This window comes from Heloderma suspectum, chromosome 3 (genome assembly GCF_057233095.1).
Source record: "Heloderma suspectum isolate Gila_16-S chromosome 3, 16-S_ref, whole genome shotgun sequence".
Lineage (NCBI taxonomy): Eukaryota > Metazoa > Chordata > Lepidosauria > Squamata > Helodermatidae > Heloderma > Heloderma suspectum.
This window is the reverse complement of record NC_139460.1, coordinates 305,467,499-305,484,402: the sequence shown is the minus strand read 5'-3', so window position 1 is coordinate 305,484,402 and position 16,904 is coordinate 305,467,499. Positions and strand designations below refer to the sequence as shown.

General features: G+C 45.3%; 1 protein-coding gene across 1 annotated transcript in view; it reads right to left on the bottom strand.

The window, feature by feature from the left end:
- LOC146351522 (uncharacterized) overlaps positions 1 to 16,219 on the bottom strand; it is a 328,001-nt gene extending 311,782 nt beyond the window's left edge. The window contains exon 1 of the mRNA XM_084847469.1: positions 15,830 to 16,219. Coding sequence (XP_084703595.1) covers positions 15,830 to 15,915 — 86 coding nt within the window. The 5' untranslated portion in view covers positions 15,916 to 16,219. The remainder of the gene's footprint in view (positions 1 to 15,829) is intronic.
- Between the last annotated feature and the right edge of the window lie 685 nt (positions 16,220 to 16,904).

Below are 16,904 nucleotides of genomic sequence, written 5' to 3'. Positions count from 1 at the left end.
TGGCTACAGAATCGGACTCAAAGAGTGCTTATCAATGGGACCTTCTCAAGCTGGGGAGAGGTAACGAGTGGGGTACCGCAGGGCTCAGTCCTGGGCCCAGTGCTCTTCAACATTTTTATTAATGACTTGGAGGAGGAGGTGCAGGGAATGCTGATCACATTTGCAGATGACACAAAATTGGGAGGGATAGCTAATACTTTGGAAGACAGAAACAAAATTCAAAGTGATCTGGATAGACTGGAGCGCTGGGCAGAAAACAACAGAATGGCATTTAATAGGGAAAAATGCCAAGTTCTGCACCTAGGAAAAAGAAACCAAATGCACAGTTACAAGATGGGGGATACGGGGCTCAACCACACTACGAGCGAGAAGGATCTTGGAATTGTTGTCGATCACAAGCTGAATATGAGGCAACAATGTGATGTGGCTGCAAAAAAGGCAAATGCTATTTTGGGCTGCATTCAGAGAAGCATCGCTTCCAAATTCCGGGAAGTACTAGTTCCCCTCTACTCAGCACTGGTTAGGCCTCATCTGGAGTACTGTGTCCAGTTCTGGGCACCACACTTTAAGAAGGATGCAGACAAACTGGAGAGGGTTCAGAGGAGGGCAACAAAGATGATCAGGAGACTGGAAACAAAGCCCTATGAAGAGAGACTGAAAGAACTGGGCATGTTTAGCCTTGAAAAGAGAAGACTGAGGGGAGATACGATAGCACTCTTCAAGTACTTGAAAGGTTATCACAGAGAAGAAGGCCAGCAATTCTTCTTGATCATGCCAGAGTGCAGGACATGGAATAATGGGCTCAAGTTACAGGAAGCCAGGTTCCGGCTGAACATCAGGAAAAACTTCCTGACTGTAAGAGCAATACAACAATGGAACCAATTACCTGGGGAGGTGGTGGGCTCTCCCACACTGGAGGCCTTCAAGATGAGGCTGGACAGCCATTTGTCAAGGATGCTCTGACTTGGATTCCTACATTGAGCAGGGGGTTGGACTCGATGGCCTTGTAGGCCCCTTCCAACCCTACTATTCTATGATTCTATGACTAGAGGCTGGGAGGGAGGGGGAAACAGCAAGGCAAAGAGATAGAGGCAAGAGAAAGAGCAAGGCTGGAGGCTGGGATGGGGGAGAAACAGCAAGGTAAAGAGGTGAGAGAGAAACAGCGAAAATAGGGGCTGGGAGGAAGGGGAAAACAGCAGTGCAAAGGGGTAGAGAAAGAGGGAGGTTAAAGGCTAATGGGGAGAAACTGAGCTAAAGAGGTTACAGGGGGATAGCGATATTAAGGCTAGAAAGGGAGAGAAAGAAGACTTCCCTAACATTTTCCAAGGTGTTGTTTTTTGTTTTTTTTTAAATGAAGGCGGCAGGGTGTAGAGAGCTTCCCTTGGAGGTCTCTGTGGACACCATGTTGGAGACCCCTGCAATATGGGATACAAAGTTTAGATCATGATATTAATTCCAAACAATTGAAAAATGATCAAATTATTTGGTGGGATGCTCCATAGGTACTAAATGCACCGTATTAAACTTCTACATTCAGCAAAAGAGCTTTTAACACCCCCATTAAGGGAAGATGTCATATCAGGTTAACCGACACATCCGCCATCTGAATGCTATGATTTTTTTATTTATTTATTTTTAAAAGCTCTTGGCTACCTTTCAGGGCAGAAGCCCTCCCAAGGCAGCTCACAGCAATACATAAAAACAGTTCAAATATTAAAAGTGATAAAAACATAATCACAGTCAAATAGAGATAAAAGCAACAATAAAAGCCGACAATAAAACCAACAACAAATGCAAAAACAGCAACAAAAGCAATCATATTAAGAGAAGGCCACGGTAAAATCATACATTTTCAAGGCCTTCCTAAAAGCCTGTAATGGCGGAGCATGGCAGACCTCCGATGGCAATTTGTTCCAAAGGTGTGGCGCCATTGCAGAGAAGACCCTCTCACGTGTGGTCACCCACCTAACTGCTCATGGGTGGGCACATGAGAAAGGCTCTCTTTCAGATCTTAAAGTGCAGGCAGGCTGATATGGGTGAAGGCAGTCCTTCAAGTAATTTGGTCCCAAACCATTTAAGGCTTTAAAGGTCAAAAGCAGCAATTTCAATTGGGCTTAGAAATTGATCCCTGTGAAGTCAATATAAACCAGAGTTCCCATATTCCGGCTGGTCCAAATCCCTGGAGCAGTGCAATAGGGTTTAATCTCCTTTGGATGAGAGTAAAGGAGACTTGGGATGCTGTTGTAGTATTTGTTATGCAAGCTGATTCTTATAAACCAGTAGTAAAGCCACAGTTCCTGCACTAGACTTCAAACAGAGTCCATGCAATCTAAGAAAAAAAAATGCACCGACGACCACTTAGCGTGAACCAGTTAGAGATATTATATTAAGTAGTACAGAAGTATTAAACAAACAAACAAACAAACATGCAGCTGTCTTAATCCACACAACAGAGGGCTCTAAACTGTTTCTTTGCCTCTTGCCTATTAGCTCCAGCTTGTTTGCTTCCAAAGATGGGGAAAAGAGATTCCCAATTATCAAGAACAATTATGTTATTTTGTCCAGTCCCAGCTACCCATTGACAAATTATCAGCCAATGATCTCAGACTATTCACACGCAGCCAGCTTGACAAAAGGACCATCATCCATAACTATCTATTTAAACAGCTGTGAAGAAGTTCGGCACAGTGTCGCTGTTTTAACACAGAACCAGCTGTGAAGAAGTTTGGCGCAGTGTCGCTCTGTTTTAACGCAGAACTGCTCAAATGCTGGAAACCTCTCCCAATTTTCAACTTTCAAAAATACTGGTTTAACCAATCACTTTGCAAGCAGTTTTAAGGAAAATGCTTAAAGACAGATTCAAAATATTCTATTTTTTTTAGACAAGAGTAAAATTTCCTTTCCTTAAAAGTCTGAAAACATTAACATTAGCTGTCACAGCAGTTGGGCAACAGTCCCTGGTTAGAAGATTATGAATTAGTATTCCTTCAACCAGGGTTCATAAACCAATTTTAAACTCTAGTTACAATGGACATCTTGGTTAGAATTAACAAGGTTAATGCTAGTGCACATGTAACAGTAAGCCATGATTAACGCTAGGAAGGGAAGAACAGAAGAATTAACTAGAGAAGGGAGGGAGGTGCAGAGCCCATTCAATGGTAAATAGATCAGGAGCATAACATCTGCACCCAGTCATTCTAGAAGGGGCAGGCAACCTGATGCACTCCAAATGCTTTTAATACAACTCCCAGGTGCAACCTGCCCATTCCCAAAACTTGCATTTCTGGTCATTTGGGGACTTGCCCCCAGAAGCGCTACATCACTGCCGACGGTAGGGGCCGCGCACCACTACTGCCAGGTCTAGCCAGGCGCACATCGGGAACCGGCAGTGCTCTCCGCCAGAGGTAGGTCCCCGTTTGACCCTACCCAGAGTTGCTAGGACTAAAACCTGGCACCATTTTCATTTAATGCACATGTGTAAACTGCATAGCTCATACACACAACTAAGACAACAAGGAGTTGAACTGAACCTGCCTAATTCCACTCAGCCAGTGTGTAATTCCACATAACCTACATTTGGGGCTGCACTGCCTATACGTCAGGTGAGGTGGAGTGCTGCGGCTAAGAGAATCAAGTATGCAGCAAGAAGTCCCTAGTTCAAATCTCAGCTCTGCAATGAACTCACTTGCCTTTGGCAAATCATTCTCTGGTCTTAGATTATGTTCTTATGTTCAAATTTCAAGTCATTATTTATTTAATTTATTAGCTGAAAAATTTGTTTTCAGCATGACTTACACAAACACAGATAAAAGAGAAATGAAATCCATGCACGTCAGATCAAGATCATTCACCGTCAAGCCATCAAGTAAAGTATATGCAGGTGGGAACAGGCCTTTACTTTGGAAACACGACTCAGCAACAATTTTGTGAAGATTATTAATTCTCAATTCTTTCAACTACACTTCAGAAACAGGAAAGCAGGCTCTGTGACATCAGGAGAATAGTCCTCTTTTATTTTTATTTTTTTAAGAGTAAAGCAAGCTCTATCTACTAGAAAACAGATTACACCTAACTCTCGGCTTTAGCACTAAATTCCACATTGTTTCCTCCGAAACAGCATTCGCCTTTGCTCTGTCCACCAATGTTTTCTTACAAACACACTCTAGTGGAAGCAAAGAGTACTGCAGCTTCCATTACCAACAAGATCTGTCGTTTCAAATGAGCTATTTTTATCCAGCAACTTGAAACATTGAGAGGAGACTGCAAAACGTAAGTGCTTGAAAAATAAGTGCACTTATTTTTCCAAAGTTAACTACAATAGCAAGAACGCATTATTTTAGAATAGTCCCGTTTTTATATAGACAGGTTCCTTTACTTTTCACAATTGTACTCACGATGTACAGAAATGGGACAGTCAGTGGAGGCTGCTGGCTCCGATGTCAGAGGGGTGGTAAATCCCCTCTGGGTTTCAGTCAGAACTCTCAAAGAGCTATCCAAAGTGCTTCACACCTTGGATAGCTCCTTTAGAGTTCTCACTGGTTCTGACTGAAACCTGCAGGGAATTTGCGCCCCACTGACATCAGAGCCACCAGCCTCATAGAATCACAGAATGGTAGGGTTGGAAGGGGCCTACAAGGCCATCGAGTCCAACCCCCTGCTCAATGCAGGAATCCAAGTCAGAGCATCCCTGACAGATGGCTGTCCAGCCTCGTGCCTCCACTGGGGACAGCCAACGCCACCTCCGCCCTCCAAACTACTGCCTATCTTGGGGAAAGGACCATTTCTGAATGGCTGTTAAAGTCACGGGAACCAAAACAAAAAGGGTGGACACCTTATTCTCTTCCTAAAGAAAATGCTAACAGTTATTCCAAGGATTTAGACAGGAGCCCCTGTTCACTCAGTTGCGACCTCCGCTTCGAATCCTGTGTATTTTGGGAGGCTCAGCAGCATCAATTTTGCTCTACCCATCCCTATGTGCTTGGCTACATTTACATCCTACCAGGGCAGGTATGTAGAGAAGGTATTTCATGGCACTGTGGCAGCTATATAGACTATATTGCACAACACACTAGATCACAGTTTCAGCAGCATATAGGAATCGGTCTCATCCAGAGCCAGACGATTGGTCCATTTAGCTCAGTATTGTTGACATAACTGGCAGCAGCTTTCCAGGAATTCAGGCACAATTCTTTCCTAGCCCCTGGAGATGTCAGAGACTGACCACGAACCTTCTGCATCAAAGCAGGTCTCTACCACTGAGTCACAAACCCTCCCCTAGCAGTGCTCAGTTTCTCCTTGTGGTTGTTGCCTTTTCCTGGCCCTACTCTACCTTGACTACATCACGCCCATTTCCCACCAACCCTTCTCTTCCATACCAAATCCCTATTTCTTTCCACTTTCACCCGCTCTACTCCCATGCCCACACAACTCTAGTCACTGGCCGACATTCCAAACTTAACTTCAACCTGAATTTTGGACTACCTTTGTTTCTAGCCCCTATAGATGACTCACATTAGTTTGGCTAGACTTCCTTGCCCCTGGTGTAGAGGCAAGCTTAAGAACCTGTAGCCCTCCAACTCTCATCAGCTCCAGCCAGCATGGCCAATGGTTTGGGATGTTGGGAGTTGTCCAACAACATCCAGAGTCCTGCTCTTTACAGACACCGATGCCGCTGTATTCTAATGTCACTATATTCCTCTAGACTAGGAATCTAAATCTGCCAAGACCAATACGTACAGTGAAGACCCTGGACCTACAAGGACTACTAGCAAAGACCTGGTGTGCAACCAACATTCATATTTATGCAACTGAAAACCTAGTGAGATTCTTAAAATCCACTCTGAATTAAATACAGGCTTCTGTGTGTTCTGAAATGCAAAGAGATCCTACACATGTGGGTTCACCATTCATTTACTCCAATGGAAGCAATAACTCCATGCATGGAGTCGTCTCCTCCATTAAAGTGATGGGAAAGTCACTGCTGCCGTGGGAACATTGCATGTGCACTGGCATTCTTGCAAAGGGTCACTGGATTGGGGCATCTACCCTTTTGACCAAGAGGATACTTTGTGAGCAGTTTTCACATTCTGCTGTCTCTCCCAACATCTTTATTGGAAAGGCAGGCAACAATCTTGTTCATTTAGAAAATTGATAGGAGGTCCATCATGAATTGAAGTTGTATATAGCGCACTGCCAACTGTTTGTTTTCCAATACATTTCATGGCCTTTTCATGCCAAGCAGTGCTTCTTGCCTCCTGAACTTTGGAGTGTGGTACATTACGCTTAACAATAAGAAAAGTTTCCATTTACCACCAGAAAGCATTTGGCTGAATGTAAGCTTCCACTGAAACTCAACTGTTTATTTTTGCACATTGCCTTCTGCCCTCTGCAGAGAGCGTTAAACCCATATTAGATCCTCAAGTAACAGTTTTCCTGTTGAAGTAGAATTCATTTGCAAGGCGCTGTAAGAGGACTACAGATCTGAGTGGACTCAAGTTATCACTATTAAACATTTGAAGTTCCATTATGCGCTGTTCTACAATATTTCAGTGAAGGTAAACAGCTGGAGATTAACTCATTGCAATTGGACCCAACATATCCTTGAGACCGTTTTCTTCCCAACGTTCCACGATCTGAGAACAGCTTCTTGGTGGCCTCCTTCATGAGCTAGCAATGTGGCCATGGAGGAAAACATTCTCAATCCAGCCCAGAGTCAGACACACAGATTTCAATGGGCTGAAATGCACATAACTTTGTGATGTATTGTGGCCTCTGTCTCCAAAACCCAGAACTAAAATACCTTTCACTAAGTGATGAAAGAAACTTAAATGGAGCAAGGCAGCTTAGATTTCCATGAGGAAAGTCATTAACAATTTTAATCAAGGTTATTTTCAAATACATGCTTATGATGGTCACCATAACCTTGCCAAGCAAGTTTTGTGCAACAGATTAGGAAGAGCACATAAAAGGGAAAGCACAGGTCATAGTAGCAGCAGAACTGAATAAATATCCTTGTGTGCCGTTATTAGATTGCTAGTTACCCAGACCCCAGGGATTTCTTTAGCCCTGCACATCAGTTCAGCCCAACATTAACATTTAAGATGAGAGAACTCATTTGCTCCAACATGCTTAAAGAGGGAAGGAAAATGAAAACCACTACCTCCACTGTATTTTCCCTGTGTGGGTGAAAAAGCAGTTTGGAGAGGACAGTTTTGTTCTGAAAAATCACTGAAGGGAGGAATGGATTGAACGATCACCCTCCGCTGAGACTTGCAGCCTGTCCAAGGTGCTTTGGGTTAAAACACACACACACAAACACACACACACACACACACACACACACAAGGAAGAATCATGGAATTCCTCAAAATCTAGCTTGACCCTAAAAGTTGAAAAAGCTACTCACAGGCTTGGCTTACTGAAAAACAACAGATGTTTAAGCTGAGCTGTTCCTCTTTAAATGCATATTAAATGTAAGTGTGCATAGTCATTGCCTTTAATCATATGATACCTTGATTAGATAACTGGCATGTACCAAATTGCACTGATCCACTAGGTTAACTCTGATGCAAATGAGCTACACTGATCACTTTTATGCTAGCAGGACATGCCAACATCTTTACATCATTATGTTTTCTGTTCCATACTCTTTCTTGGACGGAGATGGCCATTTGACAACACATCTGCACTAAATATGCAGTAAAAAAAATCCTCCATACTGCAGGAGTATACAAAATCCACTTGGAAGGAGGATACAGATGACCAGTCTCCCAAAGCCCCTCTCTCCCTAGACTGCAGCATCATTTTCATCATTCCCATCATTTTCACCTGCTGCTTAAATTTCAAACTGCCGCTAGAACTCTGAAAGCCTCTGGAATCTCATTGTCCTTTCAGGCCAAACTGTTCTTTTCATCTGTACAAGTGTTTCTACAATTGACGGCAGAGGCCTATCGCAAGAGCACAAATAAGGAAAGAAAAAAGAGAACACCAATGACTAGCTAGATATAGACAATATATAGAATCATGGAATAGTAGGGTTGGAAGGGGCCTACAAGGCCATCGAGTCCAACCCCCCACTCAATGCAGGAATCCAAGTCAGAGCATCCCTGACAGATGGCTATCCAGCCTCGTCTTGAACGCCTCCAGTGTGGGAGAGCCCACCACGTCCCCAGGTAATTGGTTCCATTGTTGTATTGCTCTAACAGTCAGGAAGTTTTTCAATATGTCAGTATATATTGACATATCCTGTAATAGTCACCTTTAGTAGAAGAAATAAACAGAAAGTTGGGAGGTTTGGAGTTTATGTACAGGCATATCAGTTATTTGAAACTCATTGGGAACCATGCATTTACTATAAATGTAACCCTATAAAACCATAATTAACCACTAGCTATGTGCTAAAAAGCAAGAGTTATCATACCTACTAAGAGCTGCACAGAAATATGGTGAAATAGAAAGAGGGATATGATAACAGTGGGATTATAGGAATCTACTGACCACTTATCCATGGTAACATATCCACCCAATATGAAAGGTATTCACCAGCTATAAGAGGAGTCCAAGCTTTTTGGACCCATGGATATATTTGGGAAATTGAGAAACTGCTTAGGCACCACCACAAAATGGCTCTCATAGAGGATATGGCTAGGCATATAATGGCTGTCATGAGGGACTGGCAAGTCAAAAGTGAGCTAAAGAGGGGGAGGGGGAGAGAAATAGTGAGGCTAGAAGCTGGGAGGAGGGAAAGAAAGGGAAAGGGGTAGAGGGGAGAGAATGAGCAAGGCTAGAGGTTGGGAGGGAGGGGGGAAACAGTCAAAGGAGTGGAGGGGGAAAAAAGAGCAAGGCTAGAAAGAGAGAGAAAGGTTACCCTAAAGTTTTCCAAGGTTTTTATTTCAAAAGGGGATAGGGAGTGGAGAGCTTCGTGGGCACCATTGCGGACCTCTGAGCTACAGGTTCCACCCAACAGGCACGCCTTGAAGCAAGCCTGCATGAACTATGGCAATGGTATTACTGGATCCAGATGCATCAGCTATACTATCAAGGTCTTTTACCTGCACATCCTTCAACATCATGTACTTAAAATGCCCTTCTGCAGTTTACACAGGACAACTGGCTCTGTATCTATATTAAAACAAGTACAAGATATAAATGTGACAGATGTCACTAGGTGAACATTTTGGTTTCCCAGAAAATTTGTTCTCTGATGATCGCAAGGCTACCATACTTGGGCAAAACATATTTATATGGCAGATAGAACACTAGGCTACTAAACAGATCTGACGCTATCTCTTGATTTGAAGATGCATTAAAACCAGTATCATACATGTAGTATTATGAAGATTGTGTGCCAGCTTGCCAATTATTTGAAACTCAAATCAATAAAAATGTTTATTGGGAATCATGCATTTAAAGGAAAGGTTCCTCCTGTGCAAGCACCGGGTCATTACTGACTCCTAGAGGGACGCTGCTTTCGCTGGCGTTTTCATGGCAGACTATAGCAGGGTGGTTTGCCATTGCCTTCCCCAGTCATGACTACCTTTCCCCCAGCAAGCTGGGTACTCATTTTACTGACCTCGGAAGGATGGAAGGCTAAGTCGACCTGAGCCAGCTACCCGAGACCCAGCTTCCGCTGGGATCGAACTCAGGTCATGGGGAGAGTTTCGGTTGCAATACTGCCGCCTACCACTATAAATCTAACCCTTTCTCCCTTCCCTTATAGCATAAAAGCTGTGTTTTCTAGGTTGTACTCTTATTTCATGTGATGTGATGAGGCCTAACAGCATGTGCCCTAAAACAGGAGTGGGCATACTTTAGGCTTCCAGGATCTACTTGTTTTCTACTAGAACGTCAAGGTCCACCAGTGGAAGCCATTCAGCTACAAGAGTGTGGCTCAGGACAGAGAAGAGCACCTCCGAGCATATGGCTCAGACCAAGAATTGTTTTCAATATCAGAACTGAGCTCGCAGACCTTCCAGGCAAAAATCCATGTTTGGTCCCTCTCCCCTCGGCATTATTTAGAGGGCAGCCTTATTTAGAGGGAGGGAGTTCTCTGATGCCACTGCTGTTAAACAACCAAGACGCACAATCCCTGCAGATCAACTGCAAATCATCCAGAAATCTGCAAGTAGATCCCAATCTACCTTCTGCTCATCCCTGCCCTAAAACATATCCCAAATCCTCTGTAATGTTCAGGGGTTCCTCAGTAAGGTAAAGGTAAAGGTGTCCCCAACCAGTCTTGTCCGACTCTAGGGTGCGGTGCTCATCCCCATTTCTAAGCCAAAGAGCCAGCGCTGTCCGAAGACGCTTCCGTGGTCATGTGGCCGGCATGACTGAACACCAAGGTGCACGGGACGCTGTTACCTTTCCCGCCGAAGCAGTACCTATTTATCTACTTGCAATTTCTTGCTTTCGAACTGCTAGGTTGGCAGGAGCTGGGACTGAAGACGGGAGCTCACTCCGTCACGCGGCACTCGGGTCTTGAACTGCTGTCCTGCCGACCTTCCGGTCTGCAGTTCAGCGTCTTAACCACTAAGCCACCACAGCCCCTACTCCTCAGTAGTGAGTCCATATGAAAGCATTCTCCCAAGTTTGAAAACCCTGGTCTATTGCATCTCTGCTATGAGGATGGTGTTCCTTTAATGTTAAAATATCACCTTTTAGAAATGGATATCTCCCCACCACCACTGCCCCGCTTACCGGATCAGCGTTTGTATATATTTCCAAGACTTCACTATTCACTCCATGCATCTGATAAAATAGACCATTGCCTATGAAGGTTCATGATCTAATGAACTAGCTTGACTTCAGGCCAAACTAAATGAAATGTTAATCGCTTGAAAGCAATAAACATGTACTTTTTAACAGCATAAATAGGTTCAGGAAGGGGGTAGCAGCAGCAGAACAGGGCTGAGAGGGGCATTTTAACCTTTCTCTCTCTCTCTCTCTCTCTCTCTCTCTCTCTCTCACACACACACACACACACACACACAGTGGTCTCAGTGAAAATCACTCCCCCCCCCCCGAACCTGCTGTTTTTAAATCAGACATATTAAGGGTGCAACCCTATGCATGTTTAGACAGAAAGAAGTCCTACAATTCCCCATCTTAAAAATGCAGAACCACCTATTGGCATCTTTATCATCAAGAAAAACTTCATCAAAGCTGGAGGTTGTGGCCCCCTTCACGCACTAGAAAATGGCGGCCGAGACATTTCACAGTAGAAAAAGGCCGACATTTCAATAAGCTTTAATATAAGTCAATGTCAGACTACCACCAAGATATGGGAAACCATAAAATAGCGTTGTCGAACCGCAGGCCCGTGACACAAATCCAGCCCACCTGGGGTCCCCAACCACCCCTCTAGGGTTTCCAAGATGGCCACACTTCTTCCCCTGCCCCTACGCCCTTTTTCCTGACTGCTGTTCATTTGGTTGTTTCCTCACTTTTGCAGGCTTTCCCCCACCCACCCCTATTCTAAAAAGTTGAAAGGCCTGCCCCTCCTAAGCCTGAGGTACTGGTAAGAAAAGCTTTAAGCTAAAATCCGCTAGTATTTTTGGCCTCATCCATTTTGCTTTGGCACCGTCCACCACCGGAATGTGGCCCCAGAGAGCTTTTCCAAAACTGAATTCAGCCTCAGGCTGAAGCTCAACACCCTGGCCCTTAAATGACTTCAGCTTCTCTGAAAAAAGCAGCCTTCAGTTGAACTCAAATGTGTTAATTATGTGCCAACTGCGATTATCACTTGATAAGCAGAGTATGTAACTGCTAGCAACAGTAACCACCTGATTCACCCCTCCCCAAAAATAAAAATGTTTAGCTCCTCATTAAACATCCTAGAAGAACAGTCTTCAACCCTGGACCTGCCTTTAATCCCCAAAATAACAGACAGGAACGTAGGAAGCTGTCTTACATTGAGTCAGACCAGCCCAGTATTGTTGACAGTGACTGGCAGCAGCTCTCCAGGGCTTCAGACAGGATTCTTAACTAGCCCTACTTGGAGAACCTGGGGATTGAACCTGGGGATTGAACCTGGGACCTTCTGCATTCAAAGCATGTGCTCTACCACTGAGCTACGGCCCCTCCCACTGATCTACATGGGAACCACTCCCCCCCACTTTTTATGTCTATCTCCCCCCACCCCACTGCACACTTTTTCTTCCTGCCAACCACATTTCTGCTTTACTCCTCTCTTTATCCCAGCCTTGCAAATAAGCCATAAAAGTTACTAGCCTGTAAGGAAACAAAAACAAATAAACTACCTGCTGGGGCAAAGGAGGAAAAGATATCTTCACCCATCCTCCAGCAGCCTACTGCATTTCTATGCTGGCTGCAGAAGAGGCTTCCCTCTTCTGGCCACTCACTTAAGTTTCTATGCCAGCCACAGAGGAGGGATGGAGTGCTCCAGCCCTCCTCTGCCGGCCCACTCACACAAATAGCACACAATTCCATGCACTCACCTACATGCCATTCCTTGTTGCTTGTTGTTACCAGATAACTGCTTTACTATGAGACAGCTTTACCTTTTTCTTTAAAAAAAGTTATAAAAACTATTGAAGAATGACAGTTGTGCCTCTGGTGTGTGACCCATGTTAAGTTGGCTTATGACCCAGTAATGGGTTTCCACCCACCAGTTGAAGGCCAGCACCCTCTCTGGTTCTTGGATTTTCTATTTATTTATTTAGGGCGCAATCCTATGGAGATAGGCAGCCGCCTCTGAACTTGGAGGCAGCCACCTATCCATAGCAGGGCAGGAGAAGCATGGAGGGGATCATTCCCTCCGTGCTTCTCCTGTCCTGCATTTGTGGCTAGAGAGCTGATTGCGGCTCTCTAGCCACAGGAAGGCGAGAGGGGGAGGAGGCTGCTGGACGACACAAAGGATGTGTCGTACCAGCATTTCTGCCTTCCCCGCCCCGGAACGCCCCGTTTTGGCCATTCCATGCTCCTCTTCTGAGTGTGGAGTGTGAGGCCGTTCTGCGCCGCCTCAGAGGCGGCACGGAAGGGGGGGGAAGGCCAGTTCCCGGAAAACCACATATCCTATGGCTGTCTAGCCGCTGACTAGCGACATAGGATTGCTCCCTCAAGGTATTTTTATCCTGCTCCTCAACCAAAGTCTCCTGAGCAGCTTACACAGGATCAGTAAAACAAGATAGTCCCTGCCCAAGGGTTACAATCTAAAAAGACATGACACACAAGGAAAAAGGAACAGGGAAGGAAGAGGCGGGGAAATCATGTCTTGCAGCAGTGCTGGTAGGATGGCCTCACTTTTTAACAACTTCATGTGAACCCCAACCCACTCGCCCCCTGCTCAACCCAGGTCCTGGTGGAAAGCTTTAGGCTTTGATATCCCAATAAGGAGAATATCCCAAAAGGAGTGCTCTGCAAGTGATGATAAAGCTGCAGTAATCTATTATGACTCATCAAATAGCAATGGATGCCTTACAGTTTGAACCTGTGAACATTCCCTTCAGATGCTCCCCAGAATAATTCAGCTTAAGGTGGCTGTAATATACAGACACCAGCACACTGACGCCACCCACCTAAAAAAATTACACCTCACTAATCGCTTCTCTGTTTAATAACCCCTAGAGATCTCTGGAGTCTGTTGCTACTGCACAAAGCAGCTGTCAAGAAAAGAAATCCAATTAAACTTTTTGCCATAGGGCTGACTCTGACTGTGGGCTACAGTACAGACTAGACAGTACCACTCAAGCATTATACACGACACACAAGAACAGACAAGGCACGTCACGCAGCATGCACAAAGCCACACTCTTTGACTCCGACTAATTAATGCAGTATAATTACAGCCCTCCTGATTCTGCACTCTTGTCACAAATGCAGATTCTAATCACCACTCACTCTCTCTATAAAAATGCATGCTGAGATGACTGTAAGAGCAATTCAATCATTTTATGACTTTGACCCGGTGCAGATGCAACATTCCTGTTCTCCAAACCACAGATGAGAGATCAGGAACATGCCATGGGTTCACATACTCCCCATACATGTATAAGTTCCAACCATCCTTCCACCATTTATTTCAACCATTGCTTAGCGTTATAACTGCATTACCACTAACTATGGTTAAAGATAACAGGATTGCCTTGAAACCATGGTATGAAGTGGGTTTGCAAACCATGGTTAATGCCAATGTAGACATAATGCTAAACTGTGGTTACAACAAACTATGGAAAGGAAGAAATGTGTGCATGAGGGGGAAGGGTATGCATAAGCCTGCAGCTCATAACCATGGAGTGGAGACCACGACTGCCATATCTACACAGGACCCTAGATTGTGTGAATAGAAGGTTGGCAATCAAAACATTAAAGGTCATGTGTATGTCTGGCCCAAAGACAGCATTCAGAGATCTAGTCATTTGATTGATGGTATTCCAAAGTCAATACAAATCACCTAAAGGAAAAAAATAAACTAAAGCTGATAAAATGCAATGCTGTAATCCTACACACTTTTACTGAAGAATACTAAGCCCCTTTCACACTTAAACTCCTTCCTACACCATCACTCAAGAAATATAACACAAGGATTTATTTTATCATGAGCATTTGGACCCAGACATATTTGCATCAAAGCAAACACAGACACTTATCACGCAACAGTGTTCAAGGTGGTTTTTTCCCTGCCTACACGGAAACCAACCGTGCAATCCTATACATGTTTACTCAGAAGTAAGCCACACTGAGTTACTCCCAAGTAAGCCTGCATAAAATTGCAGCCCAATGGCAACTTTATATATCATGGATCTACAACAAAGGCATCACTTCTGTATGGAAACTGTGTACTACCAACACGTATGTAAACAATCACATGGAACAAATGAACACATACATATTTTGCTAAATGTACACCAACTGGTTCTCCTGCATACATACACACTAATGTAGTCACATGCTTTTTGCAGCCATGACAGTATGCACACAGGTACATGCAACTGCCACCATGGAAGAGAAATACATGGAGAAATGTAGTCATGTGCAAGGCAGCTTTGAATTCTATAGAAGTGAATGAGACTCCAGTGTTTAGAATTGCAGACAACTACTTTCTCTGAAAAAATACTTACTGGAGAGAAAAAAGGGCAGTCAGCGTTACCAAACCTTGGCTGCAATCCTACACACACTTCTCTGGGATACACCCCTGTTGGAACTTAGTAAATTCCACATAAACATGCACAGGATCGGTCTGCAAACCTGAAAAATCCCATTCCGCTGCCCCGTAATTTTTAGCTCTTGCAGAAGTTGCCAAGTTCAACGCTCGCATCTCCAATTACAAGGATCTTCAGGAGACTTCCGACCGAGACCCTGAGGAGCAGCTGCCTGTCCTAATAGCCAATATTGGACTAGTTGGACAAATAGCTGCACTTGGTATTAAGCAGCAGCCTGCGTTGCAATGGTCACAGCCACAGTTGCCTTTCATTAATATTCCTCATTCTGAAGCAAAAGAAAGAACGAAGCTAGGTAACTGGCGTGGAGCGCAATCCTATTAGTGTTTACTCAGAAGTAAGCGCCATTGCGTTCCACGGGACTTACTCCCAGATAAGTGAACACAGGACCGCAACCTCAGAGATGGAATCAAAATGGGAATTCAAGACTCTTCGCCTTTTGAACTAATTAAGAACTAGAGGTTGCATCCAATTTAGTCCTACTCAGAGTAGACCCATTGAAATGAATGCGGCCCAAGTTCGACTAATGCTGGGTACATTCCTCTTCTCCCCGCCGCCCCCAGCTTTAGCGCGCTTGAGCACAGCCGCTTGCAAAACGAACCCGCGCAAGCGGCCACCTCCCCTGCCAAGGAGGATCGACCTGGGCCACTTACATGCCTTGCTGAAGCTGCACAGACGCGGCCGGCGAGGCCACCAGGCTGCAAAGGGTACACAAAAGCCACGCTCTGCTCGGGACCATCTCGGCGGGACGATGGAGCCGAGATCCGCCGGCTGCAAAACTTCAGCTCCCAGTGCCAGGCTGGCGCTGCAGAAGGGCAGCGAGCTGGGCAGAAGTTGGCATCGGGGAACTTCAGAGCGGAGCGGCCGTCGACCGGACGGGTCGTCTGGATCGGGAGAGCGTTAAATGGGAGGCGCTTGTGCGGCGGCGGCGGCGGCGGCGGCGGGAGAAAACGACCGACCGAGGCAATTTTCTCCAGCTTCACGCAACACCGTCTCCGCGCGAGCAACAGGCTCCGCCGAGCCCCCTCCTCCTCCCAGCCGCCGCAAGTAGCCCTCCAAATCATTTAAAGCCTCAGCAGAGCCAATCAGAGGCTTCGGAATGTCCCAGCCCCACCCACAATTAGGGGCACAGTGGGGAGTGGGGGCAGAACCCTGGGGTTTTGCAAAAACTAATCGGTTTTTGTCTCGCGTGACCGATCGATGAGATTAACCGTGTGCAAATTCAGCTAAAACTTTCGGGATTATTACATGCAACATTAAACACGTGGTTTAAAAAAAGAAAAGGGAAAAAAAAGATGCGGGACACTCCCCCTTTTGTTTTGAAGGAGCAGTCGCCGCTAATTAGGTAAGGAGAGGAAATCAAGCAGTAAACAATACGTCGCAAGCGCGCTTCTTTCCCCCCGCCCCTCCAAAGGCTGTAAAAGAGCAGACAGGAAGCCCCCAGGTGCCACTGCCCCCTCCCGCCCCCCAATACCATGGCACCTCCTCCTCTGAGCTTTGCTACTTCTGGGGGGACAGGCAGGGCAAGCAAGAGAAGGCAGTGGGTGATCCTACCTCCTTTCTCTTGCTCATAGGCACCCAACAGGGAGGAGTGGGATCATAATGCTCTCCAGAAACAAAGAGAGCATGCAAGCAGATGCCTCTGCCCGCTCACTCTCCATCCCTCTCTGGCCTGGTTTGCGCAACACGGCAGCCGGTTGTGGTTGAATTAATCCTGGAGGAGCTGCA